At 36.8% G+C, this 24,161-nt stretch overlaps 1 protein-coding gene across 1 annotated transcript in view; it reads left to right on the forward strand.

The window, feature by feature from the left end:
- PDE4B (phosphodiesterase 4B) overlaps positions 1-24,161 on the forward strand; it is a 520,481-nt gene that overhangs the window by 78,896 nt on the left and 417,424 nt on the right. The window contains exon 2 of the mRNA XM_027619904.2: positions 19,511-19,623. Within this exon, the coding sequence (XP_027475705.1) occupies positions 19,582-19,623 (42 nt within the window). The 5' untranslated portion in view covers positions 19,511-19,581. The remainder of the gene's footprint in view (positions 1-19,510; positions 19,624-24,161) is intronic.

The raw sequence follows: 24,161 nt of genomic DNA on the forward strand, positions 1-24,161 counted from the left end.
GGAGAGGGAGAAGCAGGCTTCCCACCAAGCAGGGAGCCCGATGCGGGGCTCGATCCCAGGACCCTGGGACCATGACCTGAGCCGAAAGCAGACGCCCAATGACTTAGCCACCCAGGCGTCCCTAAGCAAAGATTTCTTAGAACGTAAAAAAAACCCATAACATAAAATAAATAAATAAATTGGAAATAATCAAACTTTTTAGCTTTGTTCTTTAAAAGACACTATTCAGAAAATAAAACTACATGCCTCAGCTTTGGAGGAAATATTTGCAAAGCATATATCTTGTATAGAATTTGTGTTTAGAATATATAAATAATGGGCACCTGCGTGGCTCAGATGGTTAAGCATCTGCCTTCAGCTCAGGTCATGATCCCAGGGTCCTGGGATCGAGTCCCACATTGGGCTCCCTGCTCCTTGGGAGACTGCTTCTCCCTCTGCTTCTCTCTATCTCTCTCTCTCTCCCTCTGTCTCTCATGAATAAATAAATAAAATCTTAAAAAAATATTAAAAAAAAGAATATATAAATAACTCCTACAAATCAGTAAGGAGAAAAACAACCAGATAAAGTTACAGATAAAAGATTTGGACAAATCACAAAAGAAGTTATATGAATGGAAAATAGATGCTCAACATGTTAGTTATTAGGGAAATGTAAATCAAAACCATAATAAGATACCACTACTCTCCCACTAGAATAGCTAAAATAAGAAAACAAAAAACAAAATCCTGACAGTAGCAAGTTTTGGCAAGGATGCAGAGCATCTGGAACTATACACTGCTATGGAGAATGCAAAATAATTTAGCCATTTTGGTAAACAACTTGGTAATTTCTTATGAAGTTATACACTTACCAAATGACTCAGCTATCCCAGTCATAGGGATTGGAAAACATGTGTTCTTACAAATATTGTATTATACTTGGATGTTCACTTCAGTTTTGATCACAATCACTAAACCCCTGAACAACCCAAATGTTTATCAACTGGTTAATGAATAAATTGTGGTATATTCATTCCATGGAACACCACTCGGGACTAACAATAAAACTGTTCATACATATGGTAACATGGGTTAATTTCAAAAGCATTATGCTGAATGAAAGATTCCATATGTGAAAGTCTGCATGCTATATTCTTTTATTCATATTAAGTTTTAGAAAAGGCAAAATTATAGTGACAAGAAGCAGATCAGTAGTGGTCAGGAACTAGTTGTGGGAGAACAGATTTATTGCAAATAGGCAAGAGAGAACTCTTTGGGGTGATGGAAATATTCTATATCTTGATTGTGGTGATGTTATAGAACTGTACACTACCAGTCAACTTAAAGTTTGTGACTTTTTTTTTTTAAAGATTTTATTTATTTATTTGACAGAGACAGCGAGAGAGGGAACACAAGCAGGGGGAGCAGGAGAGGGAGAAGCAGGCTTCCCACCAAGCAGGGAGCCCGATGCAGGGCTCTATCCCAAGACCCCGGGATCATGACCTGAGCCTAAGGCAGACGCCTAATGACTGAGCCACTCAAGCACCCCAAGTTTGTGACTTTTAATATACTATTTTTACTTCACGTATGCTGATTTTTACAATGGCACTTGAACCCAAGCATTAATTTCATATAGACATTATATTTAACATAAAGGATAAGATTATAAAACTTTTAGAAGAACATGAAAATAGGACAATAGAATAGGAGAAGCTCTTTGTGTTTTTTAGGTAGGCAAAGATCTCAGAATATAAAATAAATGTAAATGAAAAAAATTGATAATTTGACGTCACCAATATTAAAAAACTTCTCACAAAAAAACAGTTTTAATAAACTAAAAAGGCAAGTCACAAACTGGAGGAACTATATCTAACTAAGAACTTGAATCAATATTCAGGAATGCTGACAAAAATTAATAATGAAAATACAAATAATTTGATTTAAAATGTCTAATATACTTGATAAGACACTTCATAAAAGATATGCCAAAGGCAAAATAACACATGACAAAATTCTCAGCAGTACTATTATCAGGGAAATGTAAATTGAAACCACAATTTGATACCATTTCATACCTTGTAAAATATCAAAAGTTAAAAAACGAAACAAAACAAAACCTGACAATACCAAATGCTGTTAAGAATTTGTAACTACTGGAATTCTCATATACCTCTGGTTGGCATATAGCATAGTAAAATCACTGGAAAACAGCTTGGCGGTTTCTTTTAAATTTAAATATACTCTGATTATATTCAGAAATTTCATTCTGAAGTCATTTCTAAGAGAAATAAACATATATGAACACACAAAAACTTGTGCAAAATACTTCTAGCAATGATATTTATAATGCCCCCAAATGTTAACAACTCAGTTATCTTTCAGTAGGAGAAAGGATAAACAAATTTTGATATATTTTTAAATGGAATACTTCTCTGCAATAAAAAGAAAAAATGAACTCCTGATAAATGTGACACAACAGATACAACTCAGTGACATTAAGCTGAACAAAAGAAACTAGACACAAGAGAACATATTATATAATTGCACGTATGTGAAGTTTATAACTACATATCCTGGTAGAAATTCTTTTCTTATTTTTTTAAAAGATTTTTTTTTAAAAAATTATTTATTTGACAGAGAGACACAGCGAGAGAGGGAACACAAGCAGGGGGAGTGGGAGAGGGAGAAGCAGACTTCCCGCTGAGCAGGGAGCCCGATGCAGGGCTCGAACCCAGGGCTCTGGGATCATGACCTGAGCTGAAGCAGACGCTTAATGACTGAGCCACCCAGGCGCCCCTAAAATTATTTTTTTTTAAAGATTTTATTTATTTATTTATTTATTTATTTATTTGAGAGAGAGAGAGAGAGAAGCAGGCTTCCCGCCGAGCAGGGAGCCCAACGTGGGGCTTGATCCCAGGACCTTGGGATCATGACCTGAGCAGAAGGCAGAACACTTAACCAGCTGAGACACCCAGGCGCCCCAGTGTGGTAGAAATTCTTTAAAAATTTTAGTAGTGGCTTAATTTCTTTATTGGAATCTGAATAGATTCTTTTTTCATTTTTGAATCTATTGACTTCACTAAGATATGATCATTATGGGTCACTTTTTCCTGGACCACAGTATGTCTTTTCACTCTTCCTCAATGTTCTTTTATTTCTGGAAAATTATCTTAAATTATACCTTTAGATATTTGCCTCTTATAGTATTGCTTTTTCGTTTTTCATTCCTTTTTCAAAGATACTAATTATGTGTTGCGTGTTTTCCTTATTTTTCTAATCCCTTTAACTCTGTTCACTTCCAAATGCTTGCTTTTAGGTAGATCCGTACCCTAATATGTTTCTAGCATCATCAATTCTCCCTTTTGCTGCTTGCAATTTGGCTTTTATTTCTATGTTAATTTTACTATGTGCTTCCATTTCTTTACTAAGCTCTGCCAATTCACACATTCATGCTTTATCTTCTTTTGTTGTTTTACAATAGTCATTGCTTTGACAGGTATTTCTTGAGTCTCTACTACCAGATGTTAAGTACTGTTCTCTCAACTTGTCTCTCTTCTATGCGATCTTATTTAATAGAAGTCCTCTTTCTCTCTCTTTCACTTTCTCTCTCTCTACACACACACACACACACACACACACACACACACACACACACACGAACAATTTAATAGCAATGTGCTTGATTAAAATTTTTATAATAGTATTTTTCTGGTGGTGTTCTTTGAACTAACTTCTTTCCCTCCCTCCCTCCCTTCCTCCCTCCCTCCCTCCCTTCCTCCCTCCCTTCCTCCCTTCCTCTCTCCCTCCCTTCCTTCCTTCCTTTGCATAGATCTTGTGTTCTTTCTCTTTTGATTCACATTCATCCTTGAGTGAAGTGAGTTCTTCTTGGTCAATTATTTATTGGAGGTTTGTATGAGGATGGAGTCAGGACTTTGTTTTAGGAATAAAAGAAATTCTCTGTTATAGGGTTAGGTATATGAGTGATTTATTTTAGACTTTATTTCTTCGCAGCCAACCTAGACTGATTCTGCAATGTTGTCTTTATTTTGAACGTACATAGGAATATACTCTAATCTTTTCAGTACTTAGGACTCTACAGATACTAATTTCATCCTGCAGCCTCCTCAGACAAGCTCTATAACTTTTTGGAGACTCTTCTTTTCAAAGCTGGCCAATGACCACTTAACTTCTGTGTTCAATAATCACTGCTCAGTCCTTATCTTGCCTGATCTTTCTGTGTCATAAGACCATGTCTATTGTGCCTCATCTTTAAAGCTTCTTACACCCTTAGTTTCTGTCCCTATTATCTCCTTATTTTCTTCCTAATATTTTTGAGAAGTCCTTTTGGTCTTGTTACTGTCCTTCTTTCAAGATCCTACTCCTTGCCTTGAAATTACTTTCTTACTGCCACAAGAATACATTTTCTAGAATGCAGAGTTGAACATTTTGATCCCCTGCTTACAATTCTTCAAAAATATTTCCTACTTCCATTCTATTTAGAATAAAGTCCATACCATTTAGCTTTATATTAAAATGTCAACATGTTCTGTCTCTTACACATCTTCCCAGTTGTGTTTTCCGCTGCCCTTCATCCTACAGATCCTATTCTTTGGAGCCATACAGACTAGCTGTAATTTACCAAACATACCATAATGCCAAATGTCTGTGATGGTTCTTGTAGCTGGATTAACTTTCCAATTATTTTTCTTTGGTGAAATCTCTTCATTCTTCAAAACCATGCTCTGGTACGAATCTAAGGCCCTCTTATTTGTGCTAATCAATCCCTTTGAGGCATTTCTTCTGTCCATAATGCATAATGCTCCTTACTGCCCATTCAACACTACCGTGTCCTAGAATGTGACCTCTTCAGGCAGCCAAACTGGTGTCCTCTGTTAGCGCCCGTCAAATGCTAGATCTATACCTCTCTTTTCTTTAACAATTTTTCTTTTCTTTTTTTAAATAAATGAATGATTTCTCATAAGATTTAGGCTTGAGACCATCACCTAATTTCCTATCAGGCACTTAAAAACATGACCAGATGATAAGGAACAGGAGAACTCACAGATACAAATTATGAATCAAGAGGTAGTTTTGTCTCTATTCAGTCTTAGTATAGTTTTAGATTTAATACATGCATAACAAATGATAATGGTGGTTGTTTTATTGTCATCCAGGCAAAGATAAAAAAATAACAACACTGCCTCAAATCATCAATAATATTTCCCTAAGAAGTGAATAGGAAGACCTGTGTAAACTTTGCATTCTGTGTTTGGAGTCTGTTCACATTTTTACAAAAATTTGATCTACATTCTCATTATGTGTGTGTGTGCATATTTTATATATGTATAATTTCTACAACTCAGCCTGTAGAACAACTATTAAACTTTTTAATCTGGATTGGCTGTTGTTAGGACAATGACCCATTTATAGTGACAATCTATAAGGTATAGATAAGGCCAAAAGACTTTTTGTGACCCAGATGTTGTTACTTAGCTTTATGATGAAAGAAGAGAAATAGATATTACTTGTTTTTCATTAATTACTTAGGGGAAGTATTCTATATTATATTCATGGTTAGATAATAACTTACCAGTATTTGTTATTTCTTATAATCATACATAAATGGACTATAGAGGATTTGGGATTAATGTCATTTCAGACATTATACTATTTTCTCATATGATGATTGTCCTTTTGTGGTGATTGTAATGTTTATCTTCTCAGATTCATCTTGACCCCATGTTCAGATCCCTGGAGACTCTTTCCCCAATGAAGCAGTTGTTGTGTTCTCTTGGTGATAAGAAAATTCAGACATAAATAGCTCTAAAGCAGAGTTATATAAGGTCTTGTTATTTCAGTTATGTTTTCTAAAAGGAAGGAGGTTAAAAGTGGGCATCTTTGTGGTAAGGTGAAAAGATAAGACTTAACGGAAATATTTTGATGAGATTGTGGTTCAGCAAAATATTTAATGAGGACCCACCATATACAAGACCCTTCCAGGCACCACTCACTATTTCATTTAGTCCTCACAATAGCCCTGTAAAATGGGAGGCATTATGCCTGTTTTTATAAATAAGAACTCAGAGAGGTCAAGTAAATTGCTAAATGTGCCACAGAATTGGAATCTCAACCTAGAGTTTTTTAAATTCACTTTCAGAGAGCTTTCCTTTATACAACAACTGGGTTGCACTGGATACAGCTGGTACTAGAGAACCTACGGATGCCTATCACTAATACCAGAAATATACTGCTTCCATCATTCAAAAGCATGCAACATTTTAACATTTTAGAATACTGATCATAGGGGCGCCTGGGTGGCTCAGTCGTTAAGCGTCTGCCTTCAGCTCAGGTCATGATCCCAGGGTCCTGGGATCGAGCCCCACATCGGGCTCCCTGCTCAGTGGGGAGCCTGCTTCTCCCTCTCCCACTCCCCCTGCTGTGTTCCCTCTCTCACTGCCTCTGTGTCAAATAAATAAATAAAATCTTAAAAAAAATAGATATGGCAAATAATCATTTTTCATTAATAGAAGCACAAGATTAGAAGGATCAAATGACTTATTAAAGATCCCACAGTCACTAATTGGGCTTTTATTGGTGGCTAGAGATCAGAGAGAGGACGTCTTGTTTTGTTTGGAATTATACTTTCCTTCCCCTTTCTGATAAAATCTTATTTGTCTTACTAGAGCATGGTTTAGATTTACCTTCCCTGTGAAGTCTTTTCTGGTCTTCCTAGGCCGACTTCTGTAACCTTCCTGTATGTGACTGCTGTACCTTGTAAATATCTCTGTAATATAATTAGTTGTATGAATTGGTCCATTCCCACACTACCCTACTTAGGCTCTACAGTCCCTGAGGACAGAAGTCATGCTTTTTCATCTGTGTATTCTCAGTGCCTAGAAAGTACATGGCTCTCAGTAGTGCTCAGTGAATGGTTGTTGTATAAATGAATGCACACATGAGTGCCTGAGTACATGAATATATGAATTCATAAATAGCTTGGCAATGAAGCCTTGTGTGTATGTGTGTGTGTGTGTGTGTGTGTGTGAGCGTGTGTGTGTGTGTGTGAGCATGCTCTCTAATGCAAAAAAAAGCCTTTGCCAAAAACAATACAAACACAAAACAAAACAAAAGCCTTTAATTTAGAGGCAACACATGAAGGCACTGTAGTGGAGCAAACTGAGGACCAAACCCAGATTACTGGAATTTTTTAGTGCCAGTTATGGCACTCACTGGGTGAATGCCAAATCAGCTTTTAAGGGTTTTGTATTTCATCTGTAAGATGAGGAAATTGTAGATGGCAAAAGTTACAAAGATGGTACTTGAAAAATTTTGAAAAATACTGTTCTAAGGCATTTTATGGGGGTGTTATAGGGATCTTATAATGTGATAGGGTATTTTGGGGGGTATTATAGGGAGTACTGTAGTGGTTTTCAAGCTTTTCTTTTTGAGGGGTAGAACCTCTTGTCAAATAAAATCTTACAAAGAGACTTAGAATGTGAAATACATAAACATTGAGATTTTGTGGCTGCCAAGCCTCGTTGTTCTAATACCTTCTCCTGTTCTCTCACCTCTTATATATCAGTTGTATCAAGTGTTTGCTAAATTCATGAGTGAGTCCATTCTCAGGGTGAGGCCTAATTTTACGTTTTTAAAAAATAAGCAAGAGACTTGTAGTTTCTGAATATAAAGATACTTAAAGGCCAGTAACAAATGTTTCCTTCTGTTCTTTTATGCCATATCAAAACAATATTACACAGCATTCTGGTATCACCAAATTAGTTTCAGCCTCCTGCTTATGAGGTTTGTTTCTTTCATACGTCCACTTAGATCTGGATCCTTGACCTTTTAGGAGGCCTGGGACAGACTGGCCCTAAACTGGGTGTCTGCTTCTAAATGGGCAATAATCATTGGCAGAGTTAATATCCAGTTAATTCAGTTAAATCAGCAAGTGCCATACCATTAATTCACTTGAGGTCCTGGGAAGATTCCTCACATTTCTTGGATTTTCCTCATAAGAAGTCTGTAATGATGTAGTATTTATATTTCTGAGAAAGGAGCACCCAGGAGTTTTGTATGCTCACTTGCTCAAAACAGTAGTGAGCTGCTACGCTTTGTGATTTTAGTCTTCTCAGGAAAAGAAAAAAAAATTATGATGAGTGTCTGGGGTCTTTGAGCCTAAAAAGAAGACTTTGATAAAAGTTCTACCTATCTCCCACATGTCCCATGAAACATGCTTGAAGAGCATTATACTGGTGGACAGTTTTTAAAAGCCTGGGGATGTAGCACTTGTGAATGAGTATCAAGAGTCTTCTGTATTAACTTAAAATACTTTTAGATATTGAAGCAAAGACAGAAAAAGAAAATACTTGTGAATTCTTGCTCAAGTATAAGAGAAAACAGAGGCAAATTAGTATGCCTTTTTAGTTATGTTTTATACACATAGTCTTAAGTTTTCCAGCTTAATGTAAATCTGTGTGAGATTACATAAAAGAGTAGCTTTTCATAGGCTCCATATGTTCTGAAAACAATAGAATCTCTCTTTTTCTTTTGTTTCGTTATTTTAAAAATTATCTGGGTCTTATCTTGTCCTGAACTTCCACTTTTATTCCCAGTTATCCTCTGTATCATGGCCCTAACCCATCTTCATTTGCTCTTGTTCTCTGATAATAATGCTTGTTTGCCTCTTCCAAGAGGCAGTGTAGGATAATGGTTAATGGCATGAACTCTGGAGGCACAGTTCCTGGGTGTGAATCCTGTCTCTGTCCTTTGCTAGATGAGTTAGCTTGGACAAGTCATTTACCCTTTTAATGCTTCAGAATTCTTACCTGTACTGTGGAGACAACGGTAGTTGTGAGAATTATATGAGATAATATGTTTAGGGACTATAAAATAGTGCTTACCACAAAGCTATTACTATTCCTATCACAGGAGTAAGAACATATATTCTATCAATATTGGTTATTTGTAAGATGATATTTGTAGTTTATAAGGCATTTTGGTTCAATCTCCTGCCCCCTCCTATCTGCTGCTTTTGGATTATCACACTTTCAGTGTTTCAGGGAGAGGCATAGAGCATATATATTTTATTCATTCAAACATTTTTTTAGTAAATGTGTATTGCTTGGCACAGGGTATATAGTGACTAGCAAGATTCACTATGAGCTTCTGAGAGGTACAAAACTATGCATTTTTACAAATAAATATATAATTATGATAAATACTCTGACTAAGAAAAAAGTAATTATGTGGTAAGACCTTGTGACAAAAGCAGGGTAATTCAATAAAGGTTTTTCTGAAGGAAAGATACTTAAGCTGAAGGCTGAGGAATGAGTGAGCCAGGCAAAATTTCGGAAGTATTACAGTGCAGGAAAAGTCCTGAGGCAAGGAAGGCATGTTGGATAAACCCCAAATGCAATTTGGCTAGAGATAAATTAGATAAAGGGAACAGTGATGTGGGATTAGGTGGGGAAGCAGGTGGAAGCCAACAGAAGAAGATGAGGCTGCAAAGGCAAGGAGAGCTCAGATCTATAGGGACTTGTATGACATATTAGGATTTTGGATTATCCTAAATGTAACAGGAAGCCATGAAGAATGTAATGCAGGGAAGTAATATAAGGAATTCTGCATTTTTAAAAGATCACTTTGGAGAATAGATAGAAGGTGGGTAGAAGGGCTCCTTTCTTTGTTCCCTAGCTACAGTACCTGTAAAAGAACTGTAACCTCCTCTTTGAAGCTTACCTTATAATTTTTGCCTGTAGAGATGACCTTCACTCATTTGTTCACCTAATGAACCTATTGTCTCTTCCTCTCATAACACTTACGACTGTGCTGTGATCCTGACACATGCCAAGGACACGTTAGGTATTGTAGAATGAATAACCATTTATTCATTCCTCTGAAGATGAGACTGTGGGCACTTTGAAGTCAAGGAGACAAACCATAAGAGACTCTTAACTCTAGGAAACAAACTGAGGGTTGCTGGAGAGGAAGGGGGTGGGGGGATGGAATAACTGGGTGATGGGCATTAAGGAGAGCGCATGATGTAATGACGCTGGGTGTTATATACAACTGATGAATCACTGACCTCTACCTCTGAAACTAATAATACACTATATGTTAATTAATTGAATTTAAATATAATAAAATTAAAAAAAAAAGTCAAGGAGGTCATTTAGCACCTAGTTTCAGGCTGCTTGGAAACTAGACCTTTAGGCAGTGGGGATAGTCTTTTTATCTTTTGTTGTGGATAAACAGTTCATCTCGTTTTTAGATATTTTTCAGAAGCAAATGATCCATATGTAGCTGTTGATTTGATGTGTCTATGGGAGGAGGAGTTCAGGATCTTCCTATGCCGCCATCTTGTGGAAGACCATTAAGGCATTATTTATATAAGTAGAAACATGGGAATAGTTTGTCACTTTCTGTCTGTTCTGTTATTGTTAAAAATTAACATTTATCCAAACAAATTGTATACTAAATTTTTATTTTTCTGTCAACATGTGTACTGATCTCAAGTTTCTATCCTATTAGTAATTTACAGAGAACACATTTTATAGTAGAAATTGATTTTGAATGGTTGTTCAGGAGACATGTTTTACTCAGAGCAGCATTTAGGCTAGCTATTTTGCAGTCTGATAACTATTAAAAGAATTCCATTATCTCTTTGTTACTTATTATTCTCTCAGGCTAAGCTAATGGTTTAAGTTCATATTAATTCTTAATACTTTTCAATTTTTATCTCAAACGTCCTTGATGCTTATTGCCTAATTAAACAAACTGATTTTCTGTCTCAGAAATGCTTATATCTAAGTGTTGGGTACTTACAGTCTTAAGGAGTTTTACACAGAAAATGCCTTATTACATACACATTTGTTCTCAAATTTGTTTGCTCTCCATTATTTGCATCCCACTACAACAGTTTTTAGGAGGAAGCACATTTGTCTCCTCTGTTTATCTTCCCTCTAGTCAAACCCAATATCAGTTGTAATTGAGTGCAGTAGTCCTAAGTTTCTGAAAGTGTGATAAGACCAGTAGATGCAAACTCAAGAGAGGAGTTTTATACTTTATGTATTGAATTCTGGACATTTTTATCTATTTGTTGACTCTAGAGAGTTGATTTTAATAGTTTTTGTTTTCTTCCACTAGTTTACTAGAATTTCATTAGATTCGTAAAGCTTATGCATACTTACAATGCAACCCCTGAACAAACCCCTTGACAATTGAGATGTCAAAGGTCCAGAGCTAGGCAGTGTTAACCTTAAAATTAAAAGTTACTTTATCAGCAAAAATTTGGGTATAGCAGAGAATTGCAATTCAGGACATGCAAGCTATAGCAAAACCAGAGGCAAGTCAAACAGAGGAAAGGAATGTTATTTTATGGAGAAGAAGGAGGAAGCTGGAAGGGGTTGTTTTGAATAGAAGTCCATTGGAGAAAATTAAAAGAGTTCAGGCTGATGACAGTTTCTCATTGACTAAATTGCAGGGGTAGTCAATTTCTTATAGGAGATGCAATGCACATCTTTCCCTATTGGTACCTGTAATTAATGATTCTTTCCTGGTGATAATTCTTCTGCTGGAGTCTGTAATTGATAATCTTCTTATTTGACATTTGAGTCATATGGTTCTCCTTTCTGTGCTCCCCTTTCTGGCCTCCCAACTCCATTTTAGTGAGGTTTCCCTTTATCAGTTTTCATAGTGGATAACTACAGTGTTCTGGTTATGGGCCTCTGAAAAGAGATACCAATTCAGACTCCTCTTTGTCCAGCATTTCTTCCCCAAATGCATACTACATTAGATGTTAGCCCAAAGCAGAAAACCCTCCCTTTCTTGAACTACACTTTATGCTAGTTATTTTAAAAAGGTAAGACATTAACTGGTCTGGTGCAAAGGATCTTAGATATTTGTACTTTGTGAGTCAGTAAAATTTTCAAAGCATCAGAGGACCGACAGAGTTGCCAATGTTTAATTTTCTCAGTTGAGGCCACTGAGAAACAAAAGAAAGAAATGCTCAATGCTCATGCCCCATTAACTCCTTGTGAGAGTAGCAGATGGGTTCTGATACCGACCATTACTCCAGCAACCTTCCAATGCCCATATAATCACTCTGGGTGGGGAGAGGATGGATGTGGAGAGGTTTGGGAGAAGGGAGTTATTGGTCTACTGGAGATGGAAAACTACTTGTAGAGATCAGGGGTGTCTTTCACAAAAAGAAGGTTAGCTTCTATATCCCTTAGCTTCTAGTTAGGAAAGCAAAAGGAATTTAATCAAGAAATTGATTATGCAAGTGTTGAATGATGAAAGTGAAAAGAGGTCAGCCAGGTAACCCAAAGAATAGTGAAAGTGGCTTCCATTCCTAGGGAAGAGGGGGAGATGGTGTTATGAGATCTAGACATGTATAAGAGGGTTTACTACCATAGGAGCTGGAACCACCAAGGGGTCGCTCTGAAGCTAGTGAACAGACATTTGATGGGGGTATTGTGTGGGTGGTTCTGAATCTGCCAGAAGGGAGTGCCAATGCTGTCTCTACTCTTGGATGGAGGAAGAGAGTCCCTTTTCTCCAATTTTCTTCCAGCTTCCTACTAGTGATTCCCATTGTCAGCACCTAAAAGACGCCAGCTAGGAAGAGAACCTATAAATGTAGTTTGCAAAGGCTCTGCCCCAGCATCACAGAACAGGTTTAGAATGATTAGCTTGGGGCTGAAAGATATTAATAAGTAACTGACATAGTATCTCATTTCTCCATTGATCACTTATACAGAGTACTTTTTGATCTGCTCTTTGTGACTTCTTGAGCAAGGGAGAAAGAGAAATGGAGAGAGCTAGCAGGGCAGAGGGAAGAGATAGTGGCAAACACCCTATACTCTCACCACTTGGTGTGACAAGGATTTTGGAGCTTATTCTGGATCAAGTGCATTGTGGTGGTCTGAGCCATCTTATCAGTACTTCAATCAAGAGAGCAGACTATTGCACAAAGGGGTCTTACCAGCAAGAGTTTCAATGGGAATCAGTGGGGATGGGAGCTGAGGAGACTAGAACGTTTATTTTCCCAATGGGAAAACTCCTTCTTACCCCTGAGAATGAACATTTGGACACCCCTTAGAGAGGGCATCAATATGTAGTGCCTTTTGTTGGAAAAGCAGTGGCACTCAATAGAGCCGCAATTAAATTCCCAGTTAAGTAAACAGACTTTTTCTCCTCTTCGTTAATTCTTCCTCTCTGCTGCAATGTGGAAAGAACTAGAACCTGAAGAGAACGGAGGAAAGAGGAATAAATGAGTAGACTATTCCTTCTTTCCACTCCAAGTCCTAAACACTGGCCACTGAGTGGTCCCACAGAGCCTGGTCTTTGAGCTAGAAAAAGAGGAGATGTGATGTAAAGCAGTTATAAGCTGCAGTAATGGACTCAGCCTGAACTGTTGTTAAGGAAGAGAAAATGCATTTGACATTGCAGATGGAAATCAGTTACTGGAGAAAAATTAAAACTATTACATACTGAGTTCAGATTGTTCAGTAAATCAATTACACAGAAGTCAAAATCAAATTTTTTGGACATCATCTCAGAATAAAAGATAATCTTTAAATTGGAAAAAAAAGCTATCTTAAAAACTCAAAAATATTACCCTTATTTTTCTCATTTTGTCATGGTTTGATCTAGTATGTATCCATGATGTAGGATTTTAGAGTGTTTATTATTAGTCATTGAAATTTTTATCAGTCAGGGATTACTAGTATTGATAGCTATAACCTGTCAAAAGAGAAATTCATACAGTGCTACTGCAGCCAGAGTCCTCTCCCTCATTTTAGCTTTTAAATCTCTGTGGAGAAAGAAGGGAAGGTGGAATTAATGAAGAACTGTAGTCTTTGAACATAAGAGAATGTTACAAAAGAGTAACATAAGCTTAAAAGCATCTTGTAGGTGGTGAAATATAAAACTATAGGAAAACTATTAAAATATACCAGAAATGGAATTTTTGTCATCATCCTTACTCATCACCTTAGAAATTCTTAGAAATATTTTGTTTTAATGAAACATATGGTGTTCTGTGTATTGAGAAGCAAATTTTGCTAATGGAAGGATAATCTCAAATTAAGAGAACTTGATCTCTTCTCGTCTCCATTTGCCTTAAATTTGAGGCACTTAAAAACTTCAGTATCTTTTAAAAAGTATTTCTTTTTGTCCTTACATGATTAGGGAGCACGGTTCCAGAAAACTGATTAATTTAACTTGTATTTCCAACATCAGAAAATGAAGTAAAAATCACTTCATTCACTACTACCTTGAAAAGATGTGAATAAGACCCAATCAGCTGCACAGTGATAGGTTAAGAGGCTTGGCTTTAGAACCAGAATGTTCTGGTCTGAACCAGCAGAGAGTGTGACTTTGGGCATATTTCATTACTGTTCTAAGACTTGATTTCCTCACCTGTCATTAGTATTGTGCCCACCTCCTTTGGTTGGCTGCTCTTATGAGATACATTTGAAATCACATATGTATAGTGCTTAAACTGGCATAACTTCTCAATCTATGTTAGCCTAAATGAAAGGCAACTGGCACTAATAATCAGCAATAGAATGGTTTGTAAAACCCCTATTCTCCAATATATATATGACATGATACTATATATACCATAATATATTATAATATGTAATGTGTTATATTATATATTATTATATAATAGTATAATACTGTAAATTAATATAATATTAACATATTATAAACTTTCTCAGAATTCCCAGATAAAATCACTATTGCCATCATAGAGTGATGACATAAAACTTTTTCTGCCTTACAAAAGCAATTTGAGATAATGATGGCTGACTTTCTTTTCTAAAAACCATAAAACCATTTTAGAACTCCAACTACATTTACTCATTCATTCCTTGAGCAATTATTTATTGAGAGCTTGCTCTGTGTCTGTCACTGTACACTGTACTAGGCACTGAGGGGGGATACGTTGAAATTGCCATCGGCTTTGTAAAGTTTTCGGGTCATATCTGTTGTCAGTCAGGGTCCCAGAAGGAAATAGTTTGCACTCTCAAAGGGGTGAAAGAGAGGTACTATTTAACGGAGGTACTATTTACAAAAGTTGTGGGCAGGGTTGAGGTTAAGCAGAAAGGCGTGATGAAGCACCACAAGACTAGCCACAGTCCTATGTCTGAAAGGTCAAGTGGAGACACTAGTTAATGGAACCTAGGGACCTTCGAAGATAGGTGCCTACAGAGCTGTGGACCTAGAGTAGAAGACTTTAGCCATTGCTACACCATGGCCAACAGAGAGGGACCTCTCTTTCCTCTAGCCTTCCAGTCTACAGCCTCTCTTTCCCATTGACTGAACACACCCAGGAACCAGAGGGCTAGAGAGCCCATGGACTATGCCCAGGATAGAAAAGGTATAGGGGTGGATCTCGATTGGAAAATGAGGAATATCCAGAAAATATCTATCCTCTTTTTTTTCCCTTGTTTTATATAACAGATGTTGTGTTTTATTTCTGAATATAAAGTAAAAATATTTTTAATATATAACATTTGGAAAACTGCCTTGTAAGTTGAGATCCTGCTTTTTCCTAGCCAGGACATGCTCTCAGTTAAAGGCATATAAATTTATCCAGTCAGCTCTCACACTCAAAGTGTCATAAAATAGAAGTTTATTTCCATGGCTTAGACCTCTTAAAAGTACTCTTGCTTGCCAGAAGACCTACTGATGTTACCCTGGAACATTTTGTCTTTCTGCTAGTCATAAATTTCCTTAGCATAGCATCTTTCTGCATGTATCACACCCTTCGTGTATTAAGTTCCATTCCATATTTTTGCATACCACATTGTTCGTCATTATCTCCACTAAACAAATCCTACTTATTATTTAAGGCTACAAAGAAACCTCATTTCCTTCTCAACCTCATTTCCTTCTGAAACACTGCACGACTACTTTATTTCAAAGAAGAGTTTACACATAGGATTTTAGCATTTAATTATATTCTTTGATTTACTAAATTTACAAATATTTTTGAGCAGCTACTATCTACCAAGTACATATTTAGTATGTGTGAGTTTTTCCTTCCACATTAGACCTAAAATTCTCAAGGGCCAGATTTGCTTTGAGCTTCATTTTTTAAAATAAATTTTTTGTATTTGAGTATAGTTGACACACAATATGATATTATTTTCAGGCGTACAACACAGTGATTCAACTTCTGCATATGTTATGTTCTCTCATTTCAAGTAGCTACTGTCTGTCACCATATAATGTTATTATAATATCATTGACTATATTCTCAATGCTGTGCCTTTTAGTCCCATAACTTATTAATTCCATAACTGAAATCCTGTATCTCCCACTCCCCTTCACCCATTTTGCCCACCACTCCTGCACCCTCCTTCCCTCTGGCAACCATTGGTTTGTTCTCTGTGTTTATAGATCTGATTCTGCTTTTTGTTTGTTTGTTCATTCATTTGTCTTGTTTCTTAGATTCCACATATGAGTGAAATCATATGGCATTTGTCTTTCTCAGTCTGACTTATTTCACTTAGCATCATACCCTCTTTAGGTCTACCCATGTTGTCATAAATGGAAAGATCTCACCCCCTTTTTAATGATAATAATGCATAATATTCTGTTGTCTGTGTGTACCACATCTTCCTTATCCATTTGTCTATGGGTGGACTCAGTGTTTATTGCAGCATTATTTACAATAGCCAAGATATGAAAGCAACCTAAGTCTGCATTGAGCTTCATTTGGAGCCCATCATACTTTGTGTTAGTCTGAGAAGGTATAGTTAAGGTCTTTATTTCTACGGAGGAAACTTGATCATTGTCCTTCCCTGCTGAAGATAGCTTAGAGATTTCTATTCCAGTTGCAGTGTTTTATCCTATTTTTAAGTGCAATCCTACCAAGCAAAATCGATGTAAGATAAAAAGTAAATTTTGCCTCATAGATTTTTCCTACTAATTTAGTATGTGAAGCCATTTATTAGAGATCACCTTGATGTTCTTATTTTTTTCCCAGACCCACACTCTATTAATCATGATTTTTTGAAATTGACTGCAAATAACATTTGCATTGTGATAGTCCTTTTTCCTTCCTTCCTTCCTTCCTTCCTTCCTTCCTTCCTTCCTTCCTTCCTTCCTTCCTTCCTTCCTTCCTTCTTGAGAGAGAAAGAGCGAGAGTGTGAGCAGCCGCAGAGGGAGAGTGAGAGAATCTCAAGCAGGCTTCACGCTCAGCGCAGAGCCTGATGTGGGGCTTGATCTCATGACCCTGAGACCATGACCTGAGTCAAAATTAACAATTGGACGCTTAACTAACTGAGCCATCCAGGTGCCGCACATCTTGATAGTACCAGTGCTAAATTTACCAATTACCATGTTTGTGTTTGTACCATGATGTGACATAATGCTGCATGTATTTTATTAACTGTGCAAATTCATTTGGCACTCTCCAAGTAGATATTTAAGAGACCACATAATTTATCATCTAGCCATGGCCTAACACTTAAGTCCTAGCCTGTCATTGTTCTTAGTTTCTTCACCCAAATAAGTAGATATCATTTACCTCACACAAAAAGATGGCCCATCAAATATATGGCACACTAAGTTTTGTAGAAATAAAAAAACTTAAAAAATAAGTTAATATTCTTATGTATTTTATGGGTCCTTATTTTATGTGTATATATAAAATACACATGTAAATATATATAATATATATTATAACATAATATATAACAATATATAATAAAATATATAAAATATATATGAAATCAGTTTTTGGCTTATAAAATAATACATCACAAAAAATTTGGAAAATATGGAAAAGAAAGAAAAACCTCCTATAGAACCCTTACATGATGTCCACTGTTACCATTTACACAGCTTCTTTAGTATTTTTCCATGCTTTCATTTTACAGAATTATAATCATTGGGTATATCTAATTCTGTATCCTGAATGTAAAACTTAAATTTTGAATCTTGCTTTATTTAAAAAAAAACTTAGGAGCATAAACTTTGTTTTTTTCAGATTCTACCTTATCGAAGCCCTCAAGATAGAAGATCCCTATGTGATAAAATACTATTTGTCTATTTTTGTTAGGTGTCAAGGAACCTTTGAGTAAAAGCTCTAAAATTCTGGCTACTCCTGTTTGGTCAGCATTAGAAAAGTTCAATCATTCCTTGGTGTATGCTGAGGAAATGCTTTTCCTGGGCATATTGAATCAAACTCTTGAAAAACCTATGGGATTCTCTCCCCAGAACACTTACAAAGGCGAAGTTTCTCCCTCCCCCACTCTCTTACGCACTCTGTCAGTTCTGCTGCCAACTCCTGCATAATATAGTCAAATTATGTGTTAGAAATTCAACCCTGGTTTCCTGGGTGATGGTACAATGCCACTACTTAGTATTCCTAGTCACATAGCTACAATTCCATCATGCTCTTAATCTATATATATCTTCATGTTCAGAGAAGCAGACTTTTCAAATCAGGCATGTATTAAGAGTTTAAATGCACAGAATGAGAAAACATAGGAGCTTCTTAAGCTCAGCCATGATGCAGGACATTTTTTTACCAAGATTTTGAGAAACCACCATATGGACTAATGCGTTTTGGATTCAGGGATTTCTATAGGATATCTTTTCCAGTTCAATTCTGCAAACAGAATTCTTTATATTCTCTTGTAGACTATTGGATGCCTAAACTTGAAATTTGGACCATTTTTTAAAAGCCTGTGTTTTCAAAATGAGATTAGTTTTTCTCTGGAGTTGCACAACCAGGGTGCACCCTTAAATTTTGGTAACGTTATTGAGGTTCTTTATCTCTGAAGTGGCTTCCAATGATCTACACAAAACAAATGTCATGAATTGCAGCATTTCTTCTTCAAAATGGCCAGGTTTGTGTGATTTAGACCAGGGAATTCTAGCTCTTTCTAATTAAAATTTTCTGTGATAAATATTTGCCTATGTTCTTATACATATAAGAGATTTAAACTGATGGTAAAATTGAAATTAGGTTTTTCTGGTGATGTCTATTTCCTGTATTGGTTTGTTTTTCTTTTTCTTTTTTTGACCGTAATATCAGACTTGTGTTCCTTAAATTCTAAATCCGCCATGTTTTAACTGTTACCTTGGTCCAGTTATTTTTCTGAGCATTTGTTCCCTCATTAGGAAAAAAAAAATGAAAATAATCTCAGAGACTGTTATGGGGATTAAATGAAATATTGTAGGAGAAAGTATAAAGCCTTTCACAAATATGTATTATTTTTATATCCTTAATGATAATGGATTATTTGGGAGCCTAAGTGTTACCCTCTATTCTTTTCTCTCCTCCTGAGTAGTTTTGCACTGATTTCTTGGATTTTTGAATTTTGTGAACCTCTTTTCTCACATATCAGATTGAATTGACTTGGGAAATTGTGATATTTACTTATACATGTACATTGCATACATTCAAATGTTAGTTTGGAGAATACAAAGAAGCCATGTATTTGTATTCAACTAAGGATACTGAACTCTTTTTTGTGTTTGTGTCTCTTTTTTTTTCCTCCCGTAGGTCTTAAAAATTGTCAGCAAAACTGTGCTGAACAACAGACATCCTAAGAGGGGGTATTTTTCACCTCTACAATGAAGAAAAGCAGGAGTGTTATGGCAGTGGCGGCTGATGATGTAAGTTCCAAAAATCAGAGTTGCTCGATTCTACCCGCTTTTTGTCTGCTCAATGAAGAAGTTGCTCCATAATTTTATCCAAAGAGTGGGCAAGGTTGTTTAACATCATCACTTTATCATCACTAGTTGTTTCTGTGACCCAGGCATTGCCAGCATCTGGACCCAGAATTCTGCAAGGTAGACAGCAGGAACACAGCTCTCTCTGCAGCTTAGAGATGGGCTCAGGTTGAGGTTTAAGGTCTCATTCACAAAACCCCCATTTCTGATGGATGCCCACCTTCTAGCTCTTAGAAACTCCTCTTTCTACATTGCCTGCCTTATCAGTTCCATGATGACTTTCTTCCCTGTCTTTACCCAGGTACAGCTAATCCTTGAGAGTCACCTCGTATGGTGGGGTTTTTGACAACTGCTTGTATGAAGCTTGTGATGTACACATCCTATAGGTCTTGGCTACTCAAGTGTGCTCCTCAGAGTAGCAGCATTAGCATTGCCTAGGAAATGCAAAATCTTAGGCTACATCTTAGACCAAAAAACCAGACTGTATTTTAACAAGATCCCATGGTGGCTAGATATATGCATTCTTTTAGAAGCCCTGTGCCAGGCCATCTGAAGAAGTCTGTAAACTCACCATCTCATAACTCTGCATCTTGGGCAGCCGAGATTAATTATCTCCTTTGCTTTCAATTGACCAGTCCCCTATTAGTGTGTCTTTAATTGTCCAGTTTTTACTCAGTTTCTGTTTGTAATTGAGCTAGAAATCATATGCCATCAATCTGATGTGCAGAAGGAAGGGAGGGAGGAAGGAAAAAGTAGTAATTTTCCTTGCTTTCTGTAATAACTCATCGTATTGTTAAGCTCCTGGTTCAACAGATGGGGAGGGGCTGGGAGGAACTTGAACTTGCCAGTTTACGTAAAATTCTGTCTTTTGGGTAAATGCTCTATCTTTCAGGATTTCTCCCAGTTCTTACTCCTTCCCTTTAATCACATGGCATTGGGCAAAGGGACTTAACATTAATTAACATTATAGTAATAGATGTGTGGTATTGTCCTTATCTTGTATTGTCCCCTTTCCACTAGCATCTACTGTTGTTCAGTGGAGGAACCTTTCTTTCTTTCTTTCTTTCTTTCTTTCTTTCTTTCTTTCTTTCTTTCTTTCTTTCTTTCTTTCTTTCTTTCTTTCTTTCTTCCTTCCTTCCTTCCTTCCTTCCTTCCTTCCTTCCTTCCTTCCTTTCTTCCTTTCTTCCTTTCTTCCTTTCTTCCTTTCTTCCTTCTTCCTTTCTTCCTTCCTTCCTTCCTTCCTTCCTTCCTTCCTTCCTTCCTTCCTTCCTTCCTTCCTTCCTTCCTTCCTTCCTTCCTTCATTTCTTTCTTTGAGAGAGCATTTCTGGTAAAAGGAATGACATATGCAAAGGCTTTTACCACATGTAAGACACTATGTTTAGCTTTGTCGGAATAAGCAAATGAATAACTGTGACGACTGTGTTTGCATACAGTTATTTGCATTACACAAATACCTTTAATAGGAGACTTAATATGATGAGTGACATAGGAACAGTATACATTAAGTACTCTGCATTTGGGAACTAAGTCCCAGAAGTGAGGGGCAAATTCAGTGCTATTCAGGTACTGAACACAAGCAATTAATTATGACTCTAGGGATTACAGAATAACTTACAGAGGTGGGAATTGCTGGTTTGGGGAGGAGTTGAAAGGGGAAAATGGCTAAAGAGAATAGGAAAGAAGAACCAGGGAATATGTGTGTGGGTGACACACACACACACACACACACACACACACACACACACACACAGAAAGAGGGAGGGGTTGATTTTATACATAAAATATATTATTTACCCGTGGGCAACTTCTCATAATTGATGGTGATTGCCTATGATAAAACTGTGTTTTTCAAAGACAACATTACTTTTGTTATTGTCTCATGGAGCATCGTGACATTTAGTCTTCACGGAGTCCCTAAGTGTCACTTGATGCTTCCCATAATTTCAATTTCCAGTTTTATAAGGTTTGAAAAGCTCTGGCCTATGGTCCAGATTGAATTGTACCCAAGCACACTAGAAGTCCTTGGAAATATCCAATCTCATTTCCTCACCAGGAGTTTAATCAGAATTCAAAAATTGGAGCAAGCTCCAAAAATGGCTGGGACAGACTTAACAAAGGGAAAATAAAGCAAAGGCAACACCAACAAAGTCGTAACTACTCAGCCCCTGATATGCCTCAACTGTGCATTTCAGTGGTCCTAACTGAGTCAGTTTTGATATGGGGCTAGGACTGAGTCCCTTTGGCATCCCCTTCCCTTCTTCCCTTCAGACTTTTCCCATTTAGATGCAGGGTTTCACACCAGCTTCTCCTTTGTGATAACCTTTTGGAATTATACTGGCAAAAATATCAATTTTTAAACAAACAGTTATCCAGGAGCATGAGGATAATCCCAAATTGGGTTATATCCCTTGGGATTATAGAGATACAGGGTGAATTTGAGGCAGTATGATACATTTTAAAATTCGTGAATTCCAGAAGTAACATTCAAATTAATGTTCCTTTCCCCCAAATCTTTGATCTGGTGAGTGGTGTAGTCAGCCAGAATCATGCTAGTTAAAATAGGAATATAAGTCTAAGACCTCAAATTCGGTAATTGAGAATTGACTGAATTAGGTTGTTCCCTTGAGGATGTTAGCAATTTTGGGGGTGGGGAGTGCTGTATAGATTATGAGTATGAATGAGAGAGTTTGAGGTAATTATGACTAACTCTAGATGGGCTAATGAGTGTTTGTAAAACAATATTAATGTTCCCAGTGTTTAACTTAATTTCTAAAAAGCCACTCCATTTTGTTCTTTTGTGGCAATACATTTTCATGGAGTCTTTTAAAATGAATTCCTTTAATTCAAAGAATGACTTCAAATTTGTAAATTCAAACCTCTTGGCAAGTCAGTGTGGGAGATATTTTTTGGCAGATGTGACTTTGTTACTTTTCAAATAGCAAATACCAAATAAGCACCCATTTAGTTCATTTACTACAATTAAACCTAGTTGATAATACTTCCTTTTTCTAAAAGAGAAAAATATCCAAAAACCTTATTAAGGAGACTATAGTGGTTGGTGGTTTAACTAAATGATATCCTTATTTCTGTTCTTTGGTACAAAGTCTCTTGCATAGCTCAGGTGAAATATATACTCATGACTTGCTTTCCAGATAACCAGTACTTTCTTTACATGAATATTTGGAAGTAGTCTGACTTACAGTCATGAGTTCTGGCTCTTAGTTTGTTTTTGAATCTCTTCAAGAATACTTTGTGTATTCTGTTTCATTAACTTGTCTTTATGTCTTTTGACAAAAAACTTATATATACAAGCTTTCCCCTCAGCTTCTTATTTGTAACACACACACACACACACACACACACACACACACACACACACACACACTGACTACACTAAGTGCTAGACTTATAATGGATTTAAAATATGGAAAACTACAGATGGTTTTGTCTTCTTGTTATTGAATTGTGGTCTTACTAAATTTCAAATAAATGGTATTCTTGTCAAGGACAAGAAAATGTGATGATATCCCATTTCAGGTAGGAAGAGTGGGGCCCCTGAAAATTGTCAGGCCTATTCATGCCCAAATTTCCTTCATCAAAATGTGGTCTTGTGTCAGATAAGCATAAATCACTAGAATATAGGTTTCTGTGAGCATAGATACTGTGCTTCCTTTTGCTGTTGTATCCTTCTTGAGTAGCACAGTGCAAAACTGTAATAGGTGTGCAAAAATATTTGTTGCATGAACCCAGCTAACACCCTGAAACTTGAGTTAATTCTTCTTGTATGAACTAAGATAGGGATGGGTGGAGTGGGAGATAGAGAACTTTTGTTTGTTTAAACCTTTGGAGGTCTATTCCTAGGTTCTCCTAAGTCTTTTCTGAAAGACTTGCAGGAAGGACCTGTCTTTTTAGGGCCACAGAATGAATTTCAGGTGAGACTCCTTGGCCTGCTGATAGGACTTCCATTATTCTGTGTTAAGATAAGAGGAGAGGGGCACCTGGGTGGCTCAGTCATTAAACGTCTGCCTTCGGCTCAGGTCATGATCCCAGGCTCCTGGGATCCAGCCCCGCATCGGGCTCCCTGCTCAGTGGGAAGCCTGCTTCTCCCTCTCCCACTTCCCCTGCTTGTGTTCCCTCTCTCGCTGTGTCTCTCTCTGTCAAATAAATAAATAAAATCTTTAAAAAAAAAGATAAGAGGAGAGAGTGGTAGTTCTATCTTTTGAACTCCGCATTGCTCTCCATGGGTATTTGCTGTGTTATGACATTTTCTGTCTTTGAGCCTGTATGAATGGTACATAAGCAGTGGCTCATTTGGGGCTCTCACTCGCAACAGTACCAGGAACCACAGTCACTAAGAGATCTAGGAAAAATGAATAACTCTTATCAGTGGTTATAGTACAATGTCTTTATCTTCTCACAACTATTTCATTCATGTTAGCATTAGGGGATGCACTGAACACATAAAGTTCTGTTCAGGGCT

The sequence above is a fragment of the Zalophus californianus genome, chromosome 4, assembly GCF_009762305.2.
Source record: "Zalophus californianus isolate mZalCal1 chromosome 4, mZalCal1.pri.v2, whole genome shotgun sequence".
NCBI lineage: Eukaryota > Metazoa > Chordata > Mammalia > Carnivora > Otariidae > Zalophus > Zalophus californianus.